Source organism: Coturnix japonica, chromosome 3 (genome assembly GCF_054131305.1).
Source record: "Coturnix japonica strain WE chromosome 3, WE-NBRP24, whole genome shotgun sequence".
Taxonomy (NCBI): domain Eukaryota; kingdom Metazoa; phylum Chordata; class Aves; order Galliformes; family Phasianidae; genus Coturnix; species Coturnix japonica.
In genome coordinates this window covers 14,018,837-14,037,654 of record NC_140665.1, presented here as the reverse complement: position 1 = coordinate 14,037,654, position 18,818 = coordinate 14,018,837, and the positions used below count along the sequence as shown (strand labels likewise).

General features: G+C 39.0%; 1 protein-coding gene across 7 annotated transcripts in view; it reads left to right on the top strand.

Moving 5' to 3' along the window:
• The window catches only part of SPTLC3 (serine palmitoyltransferase long chain base subunit 3), a 281,441-nt gene that overhangs the window by 193,991 nt on the left and 68,632 nt on the right, over positions 1-18,818 (top strand). For 5 of the 7 annotated variants that reach the window (XM_015857148.3, XM_085542797.1, XM_085542793.1 and 2 more), the window contains 2 exons: positions 3,069-3,207; positions 12,142-12,472. In XM_015857148.3, coding sequence (XP_015712634.1) covers positions 12,356-12,472 — 117 coding nt within the window. In that variant the 5' untranslated portion in view covers positions 3,069-3,207; positions 12,142-12,355. Of the gene's footprint in view, positions 1-3,068; positions 3,208-12,141; positions 12,473-16,926; positions 17,088-18,818 lie in introns of those variants that run through there. The other 2 variants (XM_085542794.1, XM_085542799.1) reach the window with 2 other exon arrangements.

Below are 18,818 nucleotides of genomic sequence, written 5' to 3'. Positions count from 1 at the left end.
CACAAGAGCAGAATAGTAAACCTCATTCTTAAGAATTTCCCATGCCAGTTCTCTATTCCTGCTCCACCCTGTCTTTCTATCCACCTTTTTCAATGGAAAGGAATTCTAGTATCCTCCTCTGCTAAGTATACAGTGCCTTTCCCACTGAGAAATACTGAGTCATTTCTGTTCTATTTTAAGCAAGTTCTCCTCCTCTGAAGAAAACAATATGCAAAGAAACTGCATTAATGCTACTCTAAATCATTGATGTCAGCTGCTGTTTGCCAGTGAACAACTGGTGTGAGAAGCAGCTGTTAAAGGTGAAATGCTGTCTTAGACACCTGTTAGCTGTAATGAGAACTCTGGAACTGAAGCAACTTTGCAACTGAAGGAACCCTGGAACATTCGTCTCAGAGCAAGTTATAGCTGATCACTTAATAGCTTGAAATTCAAACAGCGTTAAAATAGGCAGCACAAGACAATCGTCCTAGATTACAGTCTCATGTATGGGGGGGAAAAAGGTTGATTGGAAATCCATTTCAAGAAGGCTGCTAAAGATTGCTGGAGAAGTCACCTCCCAAGCTAAAGGAAGCACAGGGCTCCCAGCTTCTCAGAGCTGGAAAGTAGAATGAAGCCTGACTAAAGTACATCAAGTCCCAGCTTGTTTAACTTTCTCCGCTAATAGAACATAATATACGCATCTTTCTTTGACTCAAGGGTTTCTTTCAAAACAAGATTATAGACACTGGAAAAACTGACTTTGGTTCCAGCTCTTTCCTGTGATCTGTCGAACACACCTTTCATAATGTAACAGTTAGAGGTCATATGGAGTATAAGAATGAATGAATAAGTGACACTGGAGAGAAGCTTTAGTTTTTCAGTGTCATTTCTTGATGTAAAATACTCTGATCATATGTATGTGTGTTTAATGAAAATCTCATGACTGAAGCTAAAATCTTGAATTGATTTTTAGGATTAATTTTTTAATTTTAAATTCATTCAGACTCTTTTCCTCCCATCTATACATTCGTACCTGTTTAGAGCTTCATTGACTTCAAAGGTGAGCAAATTTGAGGAAAAAAAATATGGCTAAGTCTTTTTAAAACAAAATAGCAGTGAAGTCTACATAGCTGTGGATAGAGCAAAACTCTGGAAGTTCAGACTAAAGAATTTCTGCTCATGTTGAAATATAAGAAATTGGATCTAGAAAACCTTTGGAATCTTTACAGTACGTAGGTAAATTGAACAATAATTTCATTTATCTCTTTGGAAAAACTATCAACAACAGTAAAGTATTGTGAGACTGCCAAGTAAATATCTTAGCTTTTATAGGGCAACTTACCTAGCAGCACTTTAACTATGACTGATAAGCAATGGACATTTTTTGTATGTATGTCTCGTGTACTTCCCAGAAAAGGAGTAGGGACAGAACTCAAATAATGAATATCAAAACTATAGGCAATAGCAGTGAGAAATTAGACTATGGTTAATCCGTGTATGGAGTCATGCTTAACACAGTCCAATTCTGTGTCACATCTTGAAATGATTTGTTCATTGGCAGTGGGAAGGGCAAGTAATTTACTGTCACTAAGTTTAGTGATGCTAATAAAAAGGTGTTGAAGCATAACTACTCTTGGGTGAGTAGTGCTGTTAACTTCACAAGGTCTAATCACCTGATGTGCTTCACTGTGTAAGATTTGGAAAAGTTAACTTTTTTGTTGTTGTTAAAAATGGTATTTTGACTATTTCACAATGACACATTTGTCTTTTTTCTTTTTTTTTTTTCTTCTTTAAGTAGCATTACTAGTTGTCACCTGGTCCCAGAGCCATGTACGTAAACTATATTATAAATGTTATATGTGGCCCAAGACAATTTCTCTTCACTCAGTGTAGCCCAGGCAAGCCAACAGATTGACACAGAACACAGCATTGTCCAATCTGTTTAGTTGTGTCAGCAAGTTGAAATAATGCCACACTGGCCTACTTCAGATTGCAGAGACCTGCAAACAGAGTATCCTGACTAACAGGAGTTCTTACACAAGAAGGCTGGAGTCTGCTTTGGACAGCTGTAGAGGTTATATCACCGATGAAAGATGTCAATAGAGAAATGTCCCAAGAAACAGTTGTAGCAACTACCTGGGTGTTTGTAAAGCTCTTTCTGCTTTTGACTTGGATGAGAAGTTAGGTATCAAATCACATGAAGTTTTTCATTTAAGGAGTAAGAATTACAAATTTGATTTACCAAATAGTAGCTAAGGATATAGTAATGGCATGATATTTACTGTGGAAGAAGCTAGAAGGGTATAGTAGGCCTACTTATGCTTACTGCTGTTTTTTTTGCAGCAGACTTTTGGTCACTGTAGCGTTGTAATTTTTTCCTAGGTCCAGTTTTCTGTATTACTGTTGGTTTTGTCTGACTATAACATTAAAGACAGATTTTTCTTTTCTTTGTTTAGTAGAGACAGAACTGCATTCAGCTGTCCAATTCATTAAGTTTTAATCATTGCAAGGACTAAATATGAGATGCCACATAATGTCTTTGGTTTGTGTACAAATTCCGAAGCAGATTCATGTGCTATAAATAAAGAATTCCAACAAATTCCTAACATTATGAGCGTTTACAGATGATTGACATCTTAATGCATGCAAAAGACAAATTCAAGTTATATTACTTTAGGAACCATGGGGACAGTGTGTGCTTATGGCTTGCAAACTTTTTCATTCTTATTGTACATCAAGAGAGAATAAGGGGTACATTTTGTAATTACAGAAAAACAGGTTTTGTTCCAGAAAATTAAAAAGAATGTTTATTGGTCTTTTTCCTACTTGGGCCTGTGGCGAAGATGGTAATAGACCACCAAATACAAGGTTTTTGGTATGAGTTATATTGGTATGAGACTTCATAAATTTTATGATGTATCTTCTGTGGCTTAGTGAACGTGTTGTTTTCAGTAGGGGCGTAGTTTGGAAAGAATAGCAGTATACAGAATACTGATTTTAAAGAAGTGAATCAAAAAGAAGCATTAAATGAATAAAATTGCTTGGTTAGTAAATAAAAAGTGGATATAATTGACTGTTTATTTTCCCAGATTGGATGCAGACATATGGATAAATTCCAGATCACTTCCTTGAGTGATAAAGTGATAAACTTTTTACCTGTTCCACTCTTGACTGCTCTTTTGGTGTGGAGGTCATCTGCCAGTTCACTTGCATGTTGTGTGGAAGAAGGTAAGCTTCTGATTCTTGAGCTTCTGGAGGACTCTACCTCATGTCATAACTTCAATAGGGATTCTAGACTCCTAACTTGGGCACTATTTAATTTGTAGCTAAGTGTATAAATAGTTTCTTAAATACTGAAACTTAACCTTCATTTTAACATATTAATTTCTGATACTTTCGCCCCAAAAGTGCAGCAGCTTGTATTGTATTCCTTTTTTATTACCTGAGGGAAAATCTGTCAGTCCATCTGAGAGATTTTTACAGAAAACTTTCTAACAGCTTCTGTCTGCGTTCAAGAGTTGGCAGAATTCTTTGGAAGTAAAAATTTAGAGAAATTCCTGCACTTTCGCAAATTCTACAGTAGTACTTAGAGAATATTGCAATAAAGCCTGTAATTCTAACTATGATGAGTTAAGAGTGAGGGAACTTAAATTTCTGTCAGAAGACTACCAGTTTTCAGGTACAAGAGAATATTGAGCACTGATGGGTTTTGCATCAGTACATAACAATAGGACTCAAAAGCATCTGAAATTTTAGGAAAGGAAAAGCTCTAAAATCATAATTATTTTAAGTTTGTTTTATATTTCCATACCTGGTATTAGCTGCATCCAGTAAATTGTGAAAACCAATGGTAAAATGATTTTGTAAGGTACATAACTACTGATAATGTTAAAGCTGAGTAGGTATTTTCAGAGGAAAGCATAACTGTGACTTTGAATTTCTGTAGAATAGGTTACGATAGTGGCACACTGTTAATACAGAGTACAGGTGGTTTGAGGATTCAAGTTTTCTGGTAAAATTAACAAAAGGGGAAGAAAGGAGAACTTTGAAGCCTCATTACTCTAAATTAGTATCTAGAGTCAGTGGGCACATGTGAACTTTTTAGAGCGTATTAAATATTTGTTTTTTTTCAGTTTATGAACACTAAATTTTTGCTAGGATATAACAGACCTAAATTATCCAAACAGATACAGTCTTCCAAGTCTAATTGACTTCCAAAACCATCTGTAAGCTTCATACGCCAAGAAAATACCCCAAATTATTAACTGTGGTAACCAAGTTATCTTGATACATGATGCTTTCGATTCATATCATAATACACCTGCAAGCTTTCTTTAACTAGAAGAAACTTGGCTACCTGGATGCCTGATGTGTTTTGTTTTTTTCCTACTCAAAACTTATTCTCCCTTGTTTTTATCACCAAGTTAGTGCAGGCAATGGTGCAGTTAAGGCATGTACTTTTTATTAGTAATAGAAAAATTGGGAGTAGTTCATTAATTTTATCTAAACCCTGGTCTGAATAGTAGATTCCATCATTAATGGTTCTGGAACATGAATTGAAAACTTGATGTGTATGTTTCCTATCATTTCAAGAATAACAAAATGTTGCTCATGTGCTAATAAATGAAGCTTAGGTCTGGCTATAAAGTGCCAATCTGTCATCTTCCACTGACATATAGCATGTAATCTTTGGATTTAATACTCTAAAGTCTCTTAAAAAGAAAAAAGCCACTAAAGCTGGTGCTAGTTGCTGACACTTACTTGACAAATGTTGTAATTAAAGAATTGAAATTGAAGACATCTGTTACAACTGGTTGTTTATTTACACTGCTGTTAATCCACTAACAAGGAGTGACTTAAATAAATAACGTGTATCTATTATGCAAGAGAAAGTGAAACTTCAAGGAAGGAATTACATGTGAGGGTACCAAGAAATAGGCTGAATTTCTCTAACAGCTACAATTAAGGTTGCAAAAGCACAAATGATGTAAACAAGGCACCTAAACAAAGATCTTGACACCCAACTATCGAATGACCTGGCATTTGGATGTAATAGTGTCCCACCTAATTCAGGTTAGTAAAACAGCTGGACTTAGTGCATGCATAACCTTTTAGCTTCTCTGTATGTTGAGATTTCAGTCTATCTCCCTGTAGCAACTGGAACACTAAATGCATCTTATAGAATGCAGCATTAAAATGAGACATGTTATGCATACGGTGTTTGGTTTGGGGCTTTTAGATGTGTCCACTGCAAATTGGGGTACTTGGGTTATCAGAGTGATTGTCTGGCAATTTGCAAGATGTCTGTCCAAATTAACTTCACTAGCGTATAAAACTAGTGTAGTTCTGAGAGCACTGATACCAACAGCAAAATACTCTGCTGCAGTCTGTTTTGCTTTTCAATGAAAGGCAAGCTTGCTGCATGGGTATGTAGGTTTGGTACGGGGTATATAAGTACCTGGGGGTGTGATTGAAGCTCTGATATGTTCAAATCAAAGGAAAACTGTGATTCCCAATAAATATTTTTATGTATCCCTGCTTGGCTGAGCAGCATATGATCGTATCTGGAAATCTCTTCCCTTATTTATACCCACGCAAGTATTTTATATTAATAACATCTAGTAAGAATTCTCAGCATTTTCTGTGGCTACTCTGTTGTGGTGGTGTTGGTGTTGGTTTTTTTTTCCCTGAAGATTTTAAGGGCAAGCAAGATGAATGAAGGCCCAAATCCCTTTGTGCTTTACTGAGAGCCTATCCACAAAAATCTGTTGAAGGGGAGAGAAGAAAGAAACCACAGATCGTGATGATAAAGTAATACATATGAAATTCAGATAGTGTGAAAATCAAGTCTCTGCTTGCTCCATACTGTTTCCCAAGAGATTCCCTTGAGCCATCCAGCAGAGAGCTGGGGAGGATTAATGAGGCATTTGAGCTTTTAAAGGTACCACCTGTTCTGGACCGCCTAGAGCTGAGTTTTGGAGGCTTGCCGGTTTCTTTTCCTTTTAGAGGCAGAGAATCGAATGGGGACAGAGGTAAGGATAGAAGAGTTCTGTTGGAAAGGACCTTCAAAAATTATCTAATCCAAGATGAAATGAGGAGTCTCGTATTTCCTTTGTGGAAGTATAGGTGACTTCCCACAGAGCAGTGCCACTCCTTGATATCTGAACCTGAAAGCTGATTGGCAACAGCACCTCCGTAATAAATATCAGCATATCTTTCCAGGCCATTGCTGTACGAGATAGCAACAAGTTTGCAAGGCTTATCTGGAAAAAGAGTCTCTTTAAGCACTTCTTCACCTGGTCTGCTAGAGTTGAAAAACTTAATTTGCAGAGTGCTGTGGCTTCTTCTAGTAAACCAAATTAAATGTATAGTTTTTTATATACCCCTCAAGTCTGAAGATCTCTCCATAAGGACTGTAGGTTTGCACAACAGGCTTTCTTTCCTTAGTTATCGATGTTCTTGCAATCTTATAATTATCAGATGAGATTGAAATTGCTAATACTGTCTCCTAGAAAAAACAAATGCTCAGCCTGAAGTCATGTTTCCAGCTATGAAGTAACACTTCTCTCACTTCTCTATCCATCAGCCTATAGAGAGACCTCCACTCCCCTTAAGTCTGAGGTGGGAAGGACAGACCTCTACCTGCAGAATGGACATCTCCATGTCCCTTAGAACAGGGGGAACCCATCAAGACTTGATGTGCAAGTGTAAAGCAAAAATTAAATAAGTTTACGTAGACAGGAATAAAGTTTCTTCCTTCTGAACACTAGTAATTTGTACACACTGACAGGATAAAACTGCTGAGATATCATTCTTGCTTTACTCAGAAAAGTTATTATAACTGGCAAGAAACTGTGTTTGAGAGCTTGAACTGACAGCAGACTGCAGTAGGCTTGCACCCAGTATCCTTGCCTGCTCCTCTGGCTCTTGGTTCCAGGTCCACACCTGTCTTCCCTCTGCAATTCATCTATTCTGCATCATGCCACCTCAGCCATGTTTCTTGCTTAGTATTCCTATACATTAATTCCCTGCATATCCTGTGCTTTAATCTCTCTGGTTTCCTGATATTTATCTCAGTCTCTGTCAAAATTTTTCCTTTGAACTCAGATGGGCCTTTGGTTTTTTGGGCTTTCTAGCCTTTAACTTTGCTTTCTGCAGCCTTTGGACAGGCCTGAAACAGCCTCATCTCCTTACAGTCCTGGGCTTAGCTCGGCCTGATTTCAGACTACTGTGTTTTCAGGAGCACCCTGCTCTGGAGATCTCAGCCTGTCTTCTGGAATTTCTCTTCCAAGCTGCCTCTCAGTTAGATACTCTACACTTCCTCAACTCAAGCCTATTTTGCCCCTGCCTGATTTTTCAAGCTGCCATTAGCTGTTACTCTTAGCCACTTTGGGAGTGGATCCCTGAAAGCTCATGGAGCTGCCTCATCTCTGAAGGACTTTGGAGGGATGTAGCCCTGCTGCTGACTCAGCACAGTCTGCATATATCTGGCATCCAGGTTATGCAAGCTGGGCAGGAGTGTTGCTGTAGCAGAGCCCTGCCTGTTTTACTGTGTCCTCTGTTGCAGCACTGTTTGGGTGCACCTGCTCATGCCATGGGCCTTAGTTCTAAGATGGATCCTTCCCAACTCAGGATATTCTATAATTCTATGCTCTAAGATTATTTCCTGAACCAAATTTAAATGTCCTTCAAGGAGTGGTTGTGCAAGGGCACTGAGGAGATCCTTCCTTCAACATTTATGTACAGTTTTACACCCAAGTGAAGAATGACATCCATCCCCATTTCCACAGATGTATTGGATGAGGTTTAAAGCAGCAAATATCGATATGGGATCCTTCTGTTTGAATGTTTAGGAAGTTAGTGAATTCTGAATGAATCTGGGAAGACTGAGAAGATGACTGACCAGCTGCCATGTGGCGTTTGCCATTGCTTATGTTGCTTCATTGCTCTGGTATCTTTCTATTCATTTATTTCAGCTTTACAGGTCACTATACAATGGTTTTCATGAGCATATATGAGGCAGAAATTGTTTCAGATGTCCATGTCTCACAGGTGCCAAACTGAACATCCTGGGACACTAGTCTGAGAATAAGTCCTCAGTGGTTCATAGGGATAATAGCATGGACTTCTGTTGTAAGAGAAGTGATCGGGATAGCAGGAAGGCTTTGTCGTTCTATTCCATCGTTGGGGTATACTCTGTTCTTAGCTGAAGCATTATGAAAACCACGGTGTTTAACAAAATTGAGTTTGATGTCCCAAGTCTTTTTCATCTCCTGTTTGTTATCTGTCCTGGAAAGTTAAGCGTAAAGCTTGTAGGTGTCTTTGTGTAGGCCATTATTGTTGCTTGTGGCATGTAAATTTGCACCTGTCATGAACTGAAATTATCAGGATCTTGCAACTAGATTGCAAGACCATTTCATAACTAACTTTTCTCTAAGATGAACAGGAATCCTGTGGAATCCTTCTGAATTACAGTTTACGTTTGGTTCTCATATGTTCTTGCAGCATTGCACTTTTTTAAAGGTAGGTATATCTTACAAACTTAGGCAACATCTCTGTGGGACACGTGTGATCTGCTACTAGCCTTCAGAATTCATCATTCTCTTGCCAGTGTTCAAAAATTAACTTTTACTTCTGACCAGTACCTAAGCTAGTAAAATGAAACTCATTGGATTGGGATTCCCTGCAGTTAAAATACACACAGTTCTTTTATAGTTAGCATGATTATTTTTTTTCTTTCACTTTACAGAATGGTAAAAAGAGAATATTTGTGGTTTTGATGTTCTGTAACACAGTTATTAAGTCTTTCCTTCAGTGTCCGAGCAGGAGAGACTCCCATATATTTAAATAATTGATTTAGGCGCAGCTAAGAAGTAGCATGATAGAAATAGATGTAGAGGCCTGAGTAACAGATGGCTTTCAGTAAGATGGGGTTTCTAAAGGGCCCAAATTAACATTTTATTCTCCAGAAGCAATACCATGTCCTGTTTACAGATCAAATGTGTTTATCTGGCAAGATTCATCCCTTATATGAAACACTTGCTCCAGATAGAGTCAGGGCAGGGAACCTATGCATTCCCTAGTGGTACTTGTTTTGTGAGCTTTGGCTGTTAGAGTATGGTTACAAGAAGTCCAAAAGGACAGCTGTTCTCTGGGGTCTTAAAAATTGCTTGTTTAAATTCACATTTAAATGTAGTCTCTTTATTTTTTAGTTCTGTCTGCTTGGCATCATTTTGTTAGACACACTGAAAACTAAGCATATAGCATATTTAATTCACTACTGTATTCATACAAAAGGACTTTGTTCATGGGTCTTGAAATGAATAACAAGTACAGAATGTAATAGTCAGAATTACATGATCTGTTATGTAATCAGAGATTCCCCCCACCCCATCCCACAAAACTGAATGAAAAGAAACCAATAAGACATACATGTTGATAATATCGCTTTGTACCCCAGAAGGTGCTCTGTCTGCTGGGAAGTCTACCTGGCAGAACTGTTAGCTGAGTTGCTGGAAGCTGCCAAGGAGCTGAACCACTACTTTGGCAAATGTTCTTGTTTTACCTTTATGATAGCACAGTCAAAATGAACAGTAACTGGCTAAGCAAGGTTACTCAGCTTTTCCTTGTATGGAAGATGCTCCAGACCCTTTACCATCTTTCCGACCCTCCACTGGGACTCCTTTGAGGGGTGTCCCTGTCTTTTTTTTTTTTAACTTAGGAACTCACAACTGGACACAGTAGTCTAAATGTAGCCTTACCAAGGCAGAGTAGAGGAGTAGGATATTCTCCCTCAACCTGCTAGCCGTGCTCTTTTTAATGGACCCTAGGATACTCTCTTGTATCCAGGATACTCCTCTTGGCCACAAGAGCACACTGCTGGTTCATGGCCAGCCTGTTGTCCACCAGGACCCCCAGATCTTTCTCCACAGAGCTCCTCTCCAGCAGGTCATCCCCTAACCTGTACTAATTCATGCAATTATTCCTCCTGAGCTACAACACTCTACGCTTGCTCATGTTAAACCTCATCAGGTTCCCCTCTGCTCAACTCTTCAGTCTGTCCAGGTCTTGTTGAATGGTAGCACAGTTTTCAAGTGTATCAGCCAATCCTCCCAGCTTTGTATCATCAGCAAACTTGCTGAGGGTGGGTTTTATCCCTTCATCCAGGTTGTTGATGAAGCTGTTGAACAAGACTGGACCCAGGACACTGCTACTTAAAGGCTTCCAAACATACTCTGCATCCCTGATGGCAGCAGTCTGAGCTCTGCCAGTCAGTCAGCCCTCAATCCACCTTGCCATATACTCATCTATTCCATGTTTCCTGAGTTTCTTACCAATGATGTTGTGGGAGATAGTGTCAAAAGCCTTGCTGAAGTCAAGGTACATAACATCCACTGGTCTCCCCCCATTTACCCAGCTAGCAATGACATTGTAGAAGGCTATCAGGTTTTTCAGGCATGATTTCCGCTTGAGGAATCCATGCTGACTACTCCTGATAACATTCTCTTCCAATTGCTTGGAGATGACATCCAGAACAAGCTGTTCCATCACTCTTCCAGGGACTGAAGTGAGTTATTCTCCAACTTATTATCACAGATGCCTTAATGAAGCCTACGAAAAAACTGAGTTGTACAGAAATGAGGCATTCCTGCATAGGAAGATCACATCAGTAAAAAGAAAATCCAGGAAATCTGAGTTCTGATGCACAATCTGGTGTTAACTACAAAGCCAAATATGTTGTTTTGGGTTCATTGGTTTTCTTTTTTTTTTACTGTTTCTTTCTTATTTTTAGTCAGTTAAGGAGATGCTTTCTTGAGTAAAACTGTTATTGTCTTATTAATTGGAATATGTAAGTAGAAGTCTTTCCAAGGAGGTCAAAATCAAATCTAATAAGGGATGGATTTCTTCACATCTGAAGTGCTATCAGGTAATGTATTGTGGAGGTTAACTACACACCTTAATGGGAAACTCAGCATATTGGAAAGTGGTATGAAACGAGCAAATTGAAGAAATAAATACATAGGTATTCCCTTTAAATGCAGTTCAGTTCAGGTCTGCGTTGCGTTAGTGAGCTTTTGGTCTCAACATATGCAGGCATCCTACTTTGCAAACCTCTTCAAAGGAAAAATATGTTTTAGCAATTCAATACGTGGCTAAGAGAAGTTTTCAAAGTCAATGCATTGTGTGTTCCTGTATGTTTTCTCAGTGGCTCATGTCGTATTTAATCTCCTTCATCATGTCCTCCAGTTTTAGGCTGTATTTTCTATATATCGCTTGCATTTTGTTTCCAAGATGACATAGGGGTTTTTTGGCGTGTGCTTTTTTTCCAATTAAAACACTCCACATATTTTTATTCTCCTAACTTTTCATCCTTACTGGTTCCCAAAATTGATATTATTATATAGCTTTCCTTTAATCTGTTTCCATACTAATTTTAATTATTTCAGGAGGAAGGGATTCTATCACATGTTGCCAGGAACACCTTTACTTTTATGCCTTGCCACTAAAATCTGAAGTACAATAATAATCCTAAATTGACATACTTTATAAAAATCAGGTTCTCACTGATTGTAATTTCACCTAATGCATGCCAAACTGAGTTTAAAGGGCCACTTCACTGTAGTAATCACCCGTGCATGTGTCTGTAAGATGGGGCCAAATAAATTGTTTCTAGTTCTAGGTAAAGATTTCATTTTAATACTGATATGCTTTCTGTTTCCTTTGAAGGTTAATTTTGTGTCTATTACTGACTCTAAAAGATTTAAAAATAGAAGAAAAAGAGAAGTGTTCTGTTCTACTTGGTGAAACACTACATTTTTCCAGCCAGCGCATACTTTTCATAAGATGAAGCTTGCAAATTTACAGATTATTTTGTTTAATTTAGCAAAGCATTTTATTACTCTGCCCTAAATGGTGTAACACAGCTCTGTGTGGAGTGTGATTGAGAAGGGGAAAAAAAAAAAAAAGTGTAATGTTCCTCACTGGGAGGTATTTAGGAGGTAATATGTCTTTAAGTGTCTCCGCCTCTGTGTCCACCCACTTCTTGATAGCTGCAGCAGCCTTGTTGACTCATAAAAGCTGTGTTCATACAATAGCCGACAATGAGGAGTGTTTTTCAGAGGTTCTGAGAGTACACCTTCTGCTATGCATTTTCCATTCTAGGTTGCTGGAACTGAAGGTGTATGGAAGAAGGAGTTTTAAGTTTCTCAGATATTGCAAAAGATAGTTCCTCCTCTCATCCTGGAAAATCCTGACAGACCAGTTGGATACCTTTCAGGCCTTAACTAAGGACTTTATCTGTTCATCCCGCTGTCTTTTTTACTGTAGAAAGACCTGAGACACCCTTAAGAACTGAGAATCTGACTAATTTAAACAGATGGCTAATCCCAGTGCTGTCTGTAATGGACATCTACATCATCATCACCATCAGAAACAGAATAACGTCTTAAAAAGTGGAGTCTGTAAGAAAAATGGAATTACCAAAGGAATTAAGGTAAGATTTGGCTACTCACTATCTCAGTACTGAAAACAACTATTTGTAACATTGCTTATTAGGGTAGTTTTATGAAGGTCTTAGTATCCATTGAACAGGTGGTATGGCATTGGTTTGTGTATTAACTTTTGCAATCTCAGGATGTGATACTGCATTTTTTCTATCATCTTACACTGCAGTAAGGGTTGTGAATGTTCATGCAATGTATTTTATTGAATAACAACTCTCTAGTTCATATCAAGGCCAAAAATCTGAAAGGTAGAAGTTTCCTTTTAAATCTTAACTAATTTCAGAGTCAACTATGTAACGTATGAATCGCCAGTGGGAAGCTGAGTGTGTGAAGAGAGGTTTTCAAAGACAGAGTTATTGTTGTACAAATATAACAAAGAAAAAAAAAATGTAGGCAGGAGAAGCTGTCTTCCTGATGTGTGTTACTACAGTATAGATGTTACTACACTGTTGGCTTAATACCTGCTTCATTGATGTTAGCTGTCCAGCCTTGTGCAGTTTAAAATCCAAGTCCCTTTTCTCAAGCTGTTTTCATTCAAACCAATACTTTACATTTATGTGAGCATTTTGTGGAACAACTAGTGTACAGCATCACAAATCCAAAGGTATTCCTTTGCCAGAAGAGCCCAGTTCTTTAATGTTGTCTCTCTGCAGTACCTATTCTGCTTGGGAACCTGTCCTAATGCATCCTAGTTCTGCATCTTGTTGTCATTAGTAGGAACTCATGTAGTGATTAGGGAGAGGCTGGCTTTGCAGCATGGTGTGATGGTGAAAGGGGAATGGAGAAGTTACCTCAGGAGGCTCAGTGCTCACCTGATCATCTCTGCTCGCAGCCTGTTGAAAGCTTTAGGCAACAAGTGGGGAAAGGCCTTCACTGTTTTACAAGTAAACTGCTATCTTATATCTTTTTTAAATGGAGCTCTCACGCACCTAGCACTGCTAATGAAGGCACGCCCAGTGTCAAGCTTAATGATTGTCTGGCTTTAGGTGTCTCCCTTGGTATGGGTGTTTCCTGATCCTGATCACTGGCATGTGTAGGATGAGAAGAGCACAAAACCTTGTGCAATAATCGAAAAGGCCTTTCTTGGAATCTGCTTCCAGAAACCTAATCTAGCATCTATCTCCCAATCTTTTTGTTATTTGTCACTATGGTGCCAGAAATCTTTGTTTTCAGTTTGATTAGCAAATTTCAAGGACTAAGCCATGTTACTTTTTTTATTATTATGTAACTGCTACACAGTAGCAATTTCAAAGAAGTAAACTCACAGGGAGGAGATTAATTGGGATTTCCTCCTTGATAGAAAAGACATGGCTGGAGAAGTAAAGAAGAATATTAGTAAGGCTGAGCAAAAAGGAAAGAAAGACTGGGCTGAACGGGAAGGCAAAAAAATTAAGGGAATTCTAGTAGGTGCACCTGTGGAATTAGTGTAGTGCTATAAGCACCACGTGGTTGAAAGGGAGGGGGAGTGATGTGCTCATGGCTGAGGAAATAGCTTTAAGAAGTTCAGGAGAGTCATCAAAGGCTGACTTGATAAATCCAAGTCTAGCACTGTGTTACAAATTACTTGTCGTTTCCTTCTCTTCCTGCTTCTAATGCAGACTGGGAAAGAAGGAAACAATAACAGACAAGAGTCCTGTATGAAACAGGAATCTCACTCCCGGTAGGAATCTCCCCATTCCTGTCTGGTCTGTTTCCCCACCCCAGCTGCCTCACCCTGTTCGGTACTTATGCTTTATCCTATTTTACAGGAATAGATACTGTTCCTTCTTACCTGGTCTGTTTACATGGCTTACTGCTGAAGGTGTGCAACATCACACAGTCTTATGTTTGCAACACCCTGCTGAGGTGTACTCCGCCATTTACAGCTGGGATCTGAGGAGCAGCAAAAATGGTAGCTGGGAGCACAGTTAAGCCTGTGTAGGAACCAGAGCCATTTTTGTCACGGTTCCTGTCTTCCTCTGTGTTGCTCTGATTTCCCTTAATACTGTCCCGTGCAATCACATATTTATATTTTTACTGCTTGTTCAGATTATTTCATCATTAAATGGTTCTAATAGGGTGGGAAATACAGTGCTAGGTTATCTAGGATGTGGCTAATGATATAGGTTCTAGCATTTGAAATTTGCGGCAGTTTTTAACTCCTGGGCTTAGTTACAGGTGTGTTATGTTGCAGGTCGCAGAGGAAAGAGACAGGTAGGTGTTCTGGTATGGCAAAAGATGGTTCTGAGGCTGCAGTAAAAGTACAGTACAGTGGTGGCTTCTAAGCTAGAAGCTTGTAGCAATAGGTGCATGCAGTTGACTGACTGGAACATCAGGCTTTGCAGAAATTGGCTCAATAAGCCTTTTTTCCAGGGAGCACATAGGAAGAACTGGCATTGGAGATGCTGCCTTTGAAAACACTGGCTCAGGAATGCATCTTGATGATGTAAGAACTTTTGTGAGCAGATATGCACGACAGAAAGAGAAAGAAGTCTGGTACAGCAAAGTCTCCAGTTTTCTGAAATAACAATTTTGTTTAATGGAATGTTGAGGGTAATTGGGGACGCTCAAATGCAGGGGATCAGGGAGACTGTCTGCTTCTAGCAATCATACCAAGGAAAGTAAAGAGGATAGCTACATAATAAAGAAGCAGTGAAGCATCTTGCCATGAGATGCTTTTGCTTTTTGGGAAGAGGTATGCTACTTAAGTGGAGAGAGACCACTTTGTTTGAACAGCTTCTGAGATGAAATATATATAAATTTTATTTTAAATATAATAAATATTATTATATACTATACATTATATATCTATATATATTTGTCTGACTGCTTTGGTTCTGGTTGGTAGCATTCATTGGAAGTGAGACTACAGTTAGACCCAGGGGCTGGGAGGTAGACAGTGGGAAATATCTTTCATTTCACCTGTGCTTTTAATCCAGAATCGGAAACCTGGTCTGTTCATTATTTAAGGCACAATTCAGTAGTTAGCCTATTTAGTTATCTAACTGTGGTAGCCAGGAAAGGTATTTTCCCAGCTGTGGTTTCTTTAGCTGTTGTGTTTCTGTTTATTGTGGGTGTCAATTGAAGAGGACATAATATTTTAAAACTATAGGTGTGTTTGATCCAACAGGAACTTTATTTTTTCCATGATACGGATTCAACAGTTTTATTTATTTGATAGGTCATTTCCTTGGATGGCTTAAAGATTCTCCAAGATAGCAGAAGCTATTCATTAATTGATTTGTTTTTTCCCATTCTGCACTAAGAATGGTTATTGGTAGGAATAAATTTGCAGTGAACAGACTACCATCTTTCTCAGGGCTTTCAAGCTATTCTGATAGCAGAAAGGAGCCTAGGATGATGTTAAACTCAGAAAACCTCACTTATTTGATAGCCAGAAGACATGATGACCTCTGGCATGCAGGCACTTTAAAATTCAGAGGCTGATTATATTTACCTTCTGTCCTCTGGCATCTGGTCCTCCTCCTAACCTTTTTACTTTGTTATTAATTCAGTACTACAGCAGTCATCCTCAGTTTCTTCAATGATTTTTCCTCCTATGCTTTTCTTCATCTCTTTTCTTTACTACAGCGTAACTTGCTTCCAAACAAAGATTGTGAAGAAAACACTGTTTAAAAAAAAAAAAAAAAAAAAAAAGTGATAATAATACATGAAAGAATATGCCATGCAGCTGTTCTCATTGAATTTATTTTCTTGTATATTCTAATGTCTCCTCTAGTTGTCCTCTGTGGTGCACTCTCACACACATATTGCATTTACATCATATGCTTTTTCAGCAGTTAGTATAACTGGCGCATTTGGGAAGCTCAGTATGAATATTAAGAAGCCCTGTAGGGGGAAAAAAATAAACTAATTCCTGCAATTAGGGTGGTATGATAAGACTTGTTAATACGGGAAGAGAAAGGAGGGTGGTCTTAAGGCTGATCAGACAACAACTTTTCCAAATTTGTAGCCTCAGTTGTGCAACTGTAACAATCAGAACAGAACTTTCTGAAATATCTTTTGTTGCTGCTGTTTGGGATAAAAACTAACTGGAAGGAGATTTTGTTGACCTCAACCTGGTTCATCTTCAACCCATAAACCTTTAGGACCTGTCCATTTGTGCATGTGCTGACAGAAAGTGGAATCTCCGTAAGAGTTGCATAGCTGTAGTGACAGCAAGATATTAAGAGCTGGTTTCCAGTCTGTGTTCCATACCAATTACTTTACCTGTTGCTTCTGTGGCACCACAGACATGACCTCCTCTTCCTCTGAGGAAGTCAGTTCCTGACTTCTCAGCTCCAAGCCCCAGAAATTTGTTGCTTTGTACCAGCACTCTCGGCCATTAATCACAGGTCTCAGATCCACACCCTTGTTTCTGTCATCTGCCTTGCTATGTGATGAGCTCAATCCTTTGGAAGCAGGAAATGTTGAAGTCTACTTTCAGCAAGCTGAGATGTGACTAGTGGATAGGCACATGTAACAGTAAAGGACTCTTGTAGCAATAATTTAAGTATGTTGCATTAGATTTTAATACAAGTCTGGAGATTTTTTGCATAGGACAAATAAGTTTCCAGTAGGACTGGAGTCACTACGCTGTTAGCACCTGGAAATCCCTAAATTCAGGTAATTAACTTTTGAAAGTTTAAGCCTTAGGAAAAACAGTGTGTGTTTATTTGCTTTGGTTTAAGAGGCCTAGGAAGCAGAAAAGCAAATCCCAGTTCAGTGGGAAAAATGAGCTTAAGGAAGACATAAGGTCAGCCTCTTAACACAAGAGCAGTTCACCTCTGTACTTATTAGATGTAAATGTATCAGGAGACTAGCTTAGCTAACCAGTTAACCTATGAGTGACCTCTGGTGCAACCAGGCAATGCACAAGAGATTAAAGCAAAAACAGGCTACAAAGGAGGACATGTTTGGATCATATTAGGAATGTCAAATTCACTTAGTGTTAACAATTGCAAATCCTAACCCTAAGAGAAGCAATAAGAGATCTTACTGCAGCATTTCTAGTAAATAAATACTTGCTGAAAATGTGGTCTATTGCAGAATAGATGGGATGACTTACTGACAGTAGGTACAGGTAAGGCTGTACTGGCTGTTTAAAGCTTTCTTTGTGTGGGTTTTCACTAACCAATTCTCTGAAACCTTGAACCACAAGATCTGAGTAGGAGGAGGACTGCTGGTAATGGAAGATTGAGTCATGGATCTCCTCAGAAATCTCAGCCCATATAAGTGCATGAGACCAGAAGGATTGCATCTGAATATGCTGGCTGATGTCATACTAGAATCTTACACTCTCATCTTTGAAAGGTCATGGATATAAAGAAGATCCCTGATAACTTACGAAAGACAGATGTTCCACCCATCTTCAAGATACAGATACTTTCCAGCAAAAAACTGTTTCTGGAAGTATAATGGTGGTAGTGACTGGGAATAGTAAGCATGGATTTACAAAAGGGAAGATTTTTTTAATGTCTGACTGAAGGTCTTCTATGATAAAGAGACTTAGATCTGTGCATTAAAGTACAGCGGTGGGTGTCATCTACCGTGACTTTATTAATGCAGTTGTCAAATACTGGTTGGGACATTGCGGTCTTGGTGGGTAGACTAGTCTATGGATTAATAACTGACTGGATCATTGGACTTGAAGACTAGTGATTAGTGGTTCATACTTTGCCTGGAGGCTGGTTATGAGTTCTCAGGGGTCTGTTGTGGGAATTATCAAGAAACCGGGGAAAGAAAACAAATACCTGCTCACCAGTTTTGTGGACAACACTAGACTGGGGAGACCAGACAATACACTTGAGAACAAGGCCATCAGTTAAAGAGATTTAGGCAGACTGGAGAGCTATTTCAGCAGAAGCATCAAATATTTCAGCAAGTACAAATGCAAAGCTGCATTGCATTGGTACAAGCTAGAGACTGAATGACATGTGAGAGCAGCTTTGCCAAAAAGGGTCTGATGAGTCTTGACAGACAGTCCACTGCATATGAACCAGCAGGGCAGCCTAGCAGAGATGAAGACTATCAGTATCTTGGGTTGTATTAACAGGAGCGTAGCTGGTACTGTTACCTGACAGTTTTTAGATGACATCTAGGATGCTTCAATCAGTTTTGCACCCACTAACACAGAAAAGAGTCTTGCGCCCAAGTTATGGCAGTCTCCACTATCATTACAAACTGGGAGATGTAAGGACAGAGTGCAGCCCTGCTGAAGAGGACTTAGGGTACTGGTGGATGGTGAGCTGGATGTGAGCCAGTAATGTGCCCTCACAATACAGAAAGCCAGCTGTATCCTGGGCTGCATCAAAAGAAATGTGGCCAGCAAAGCAAGGGAAGTGATCCTGCCCCTCT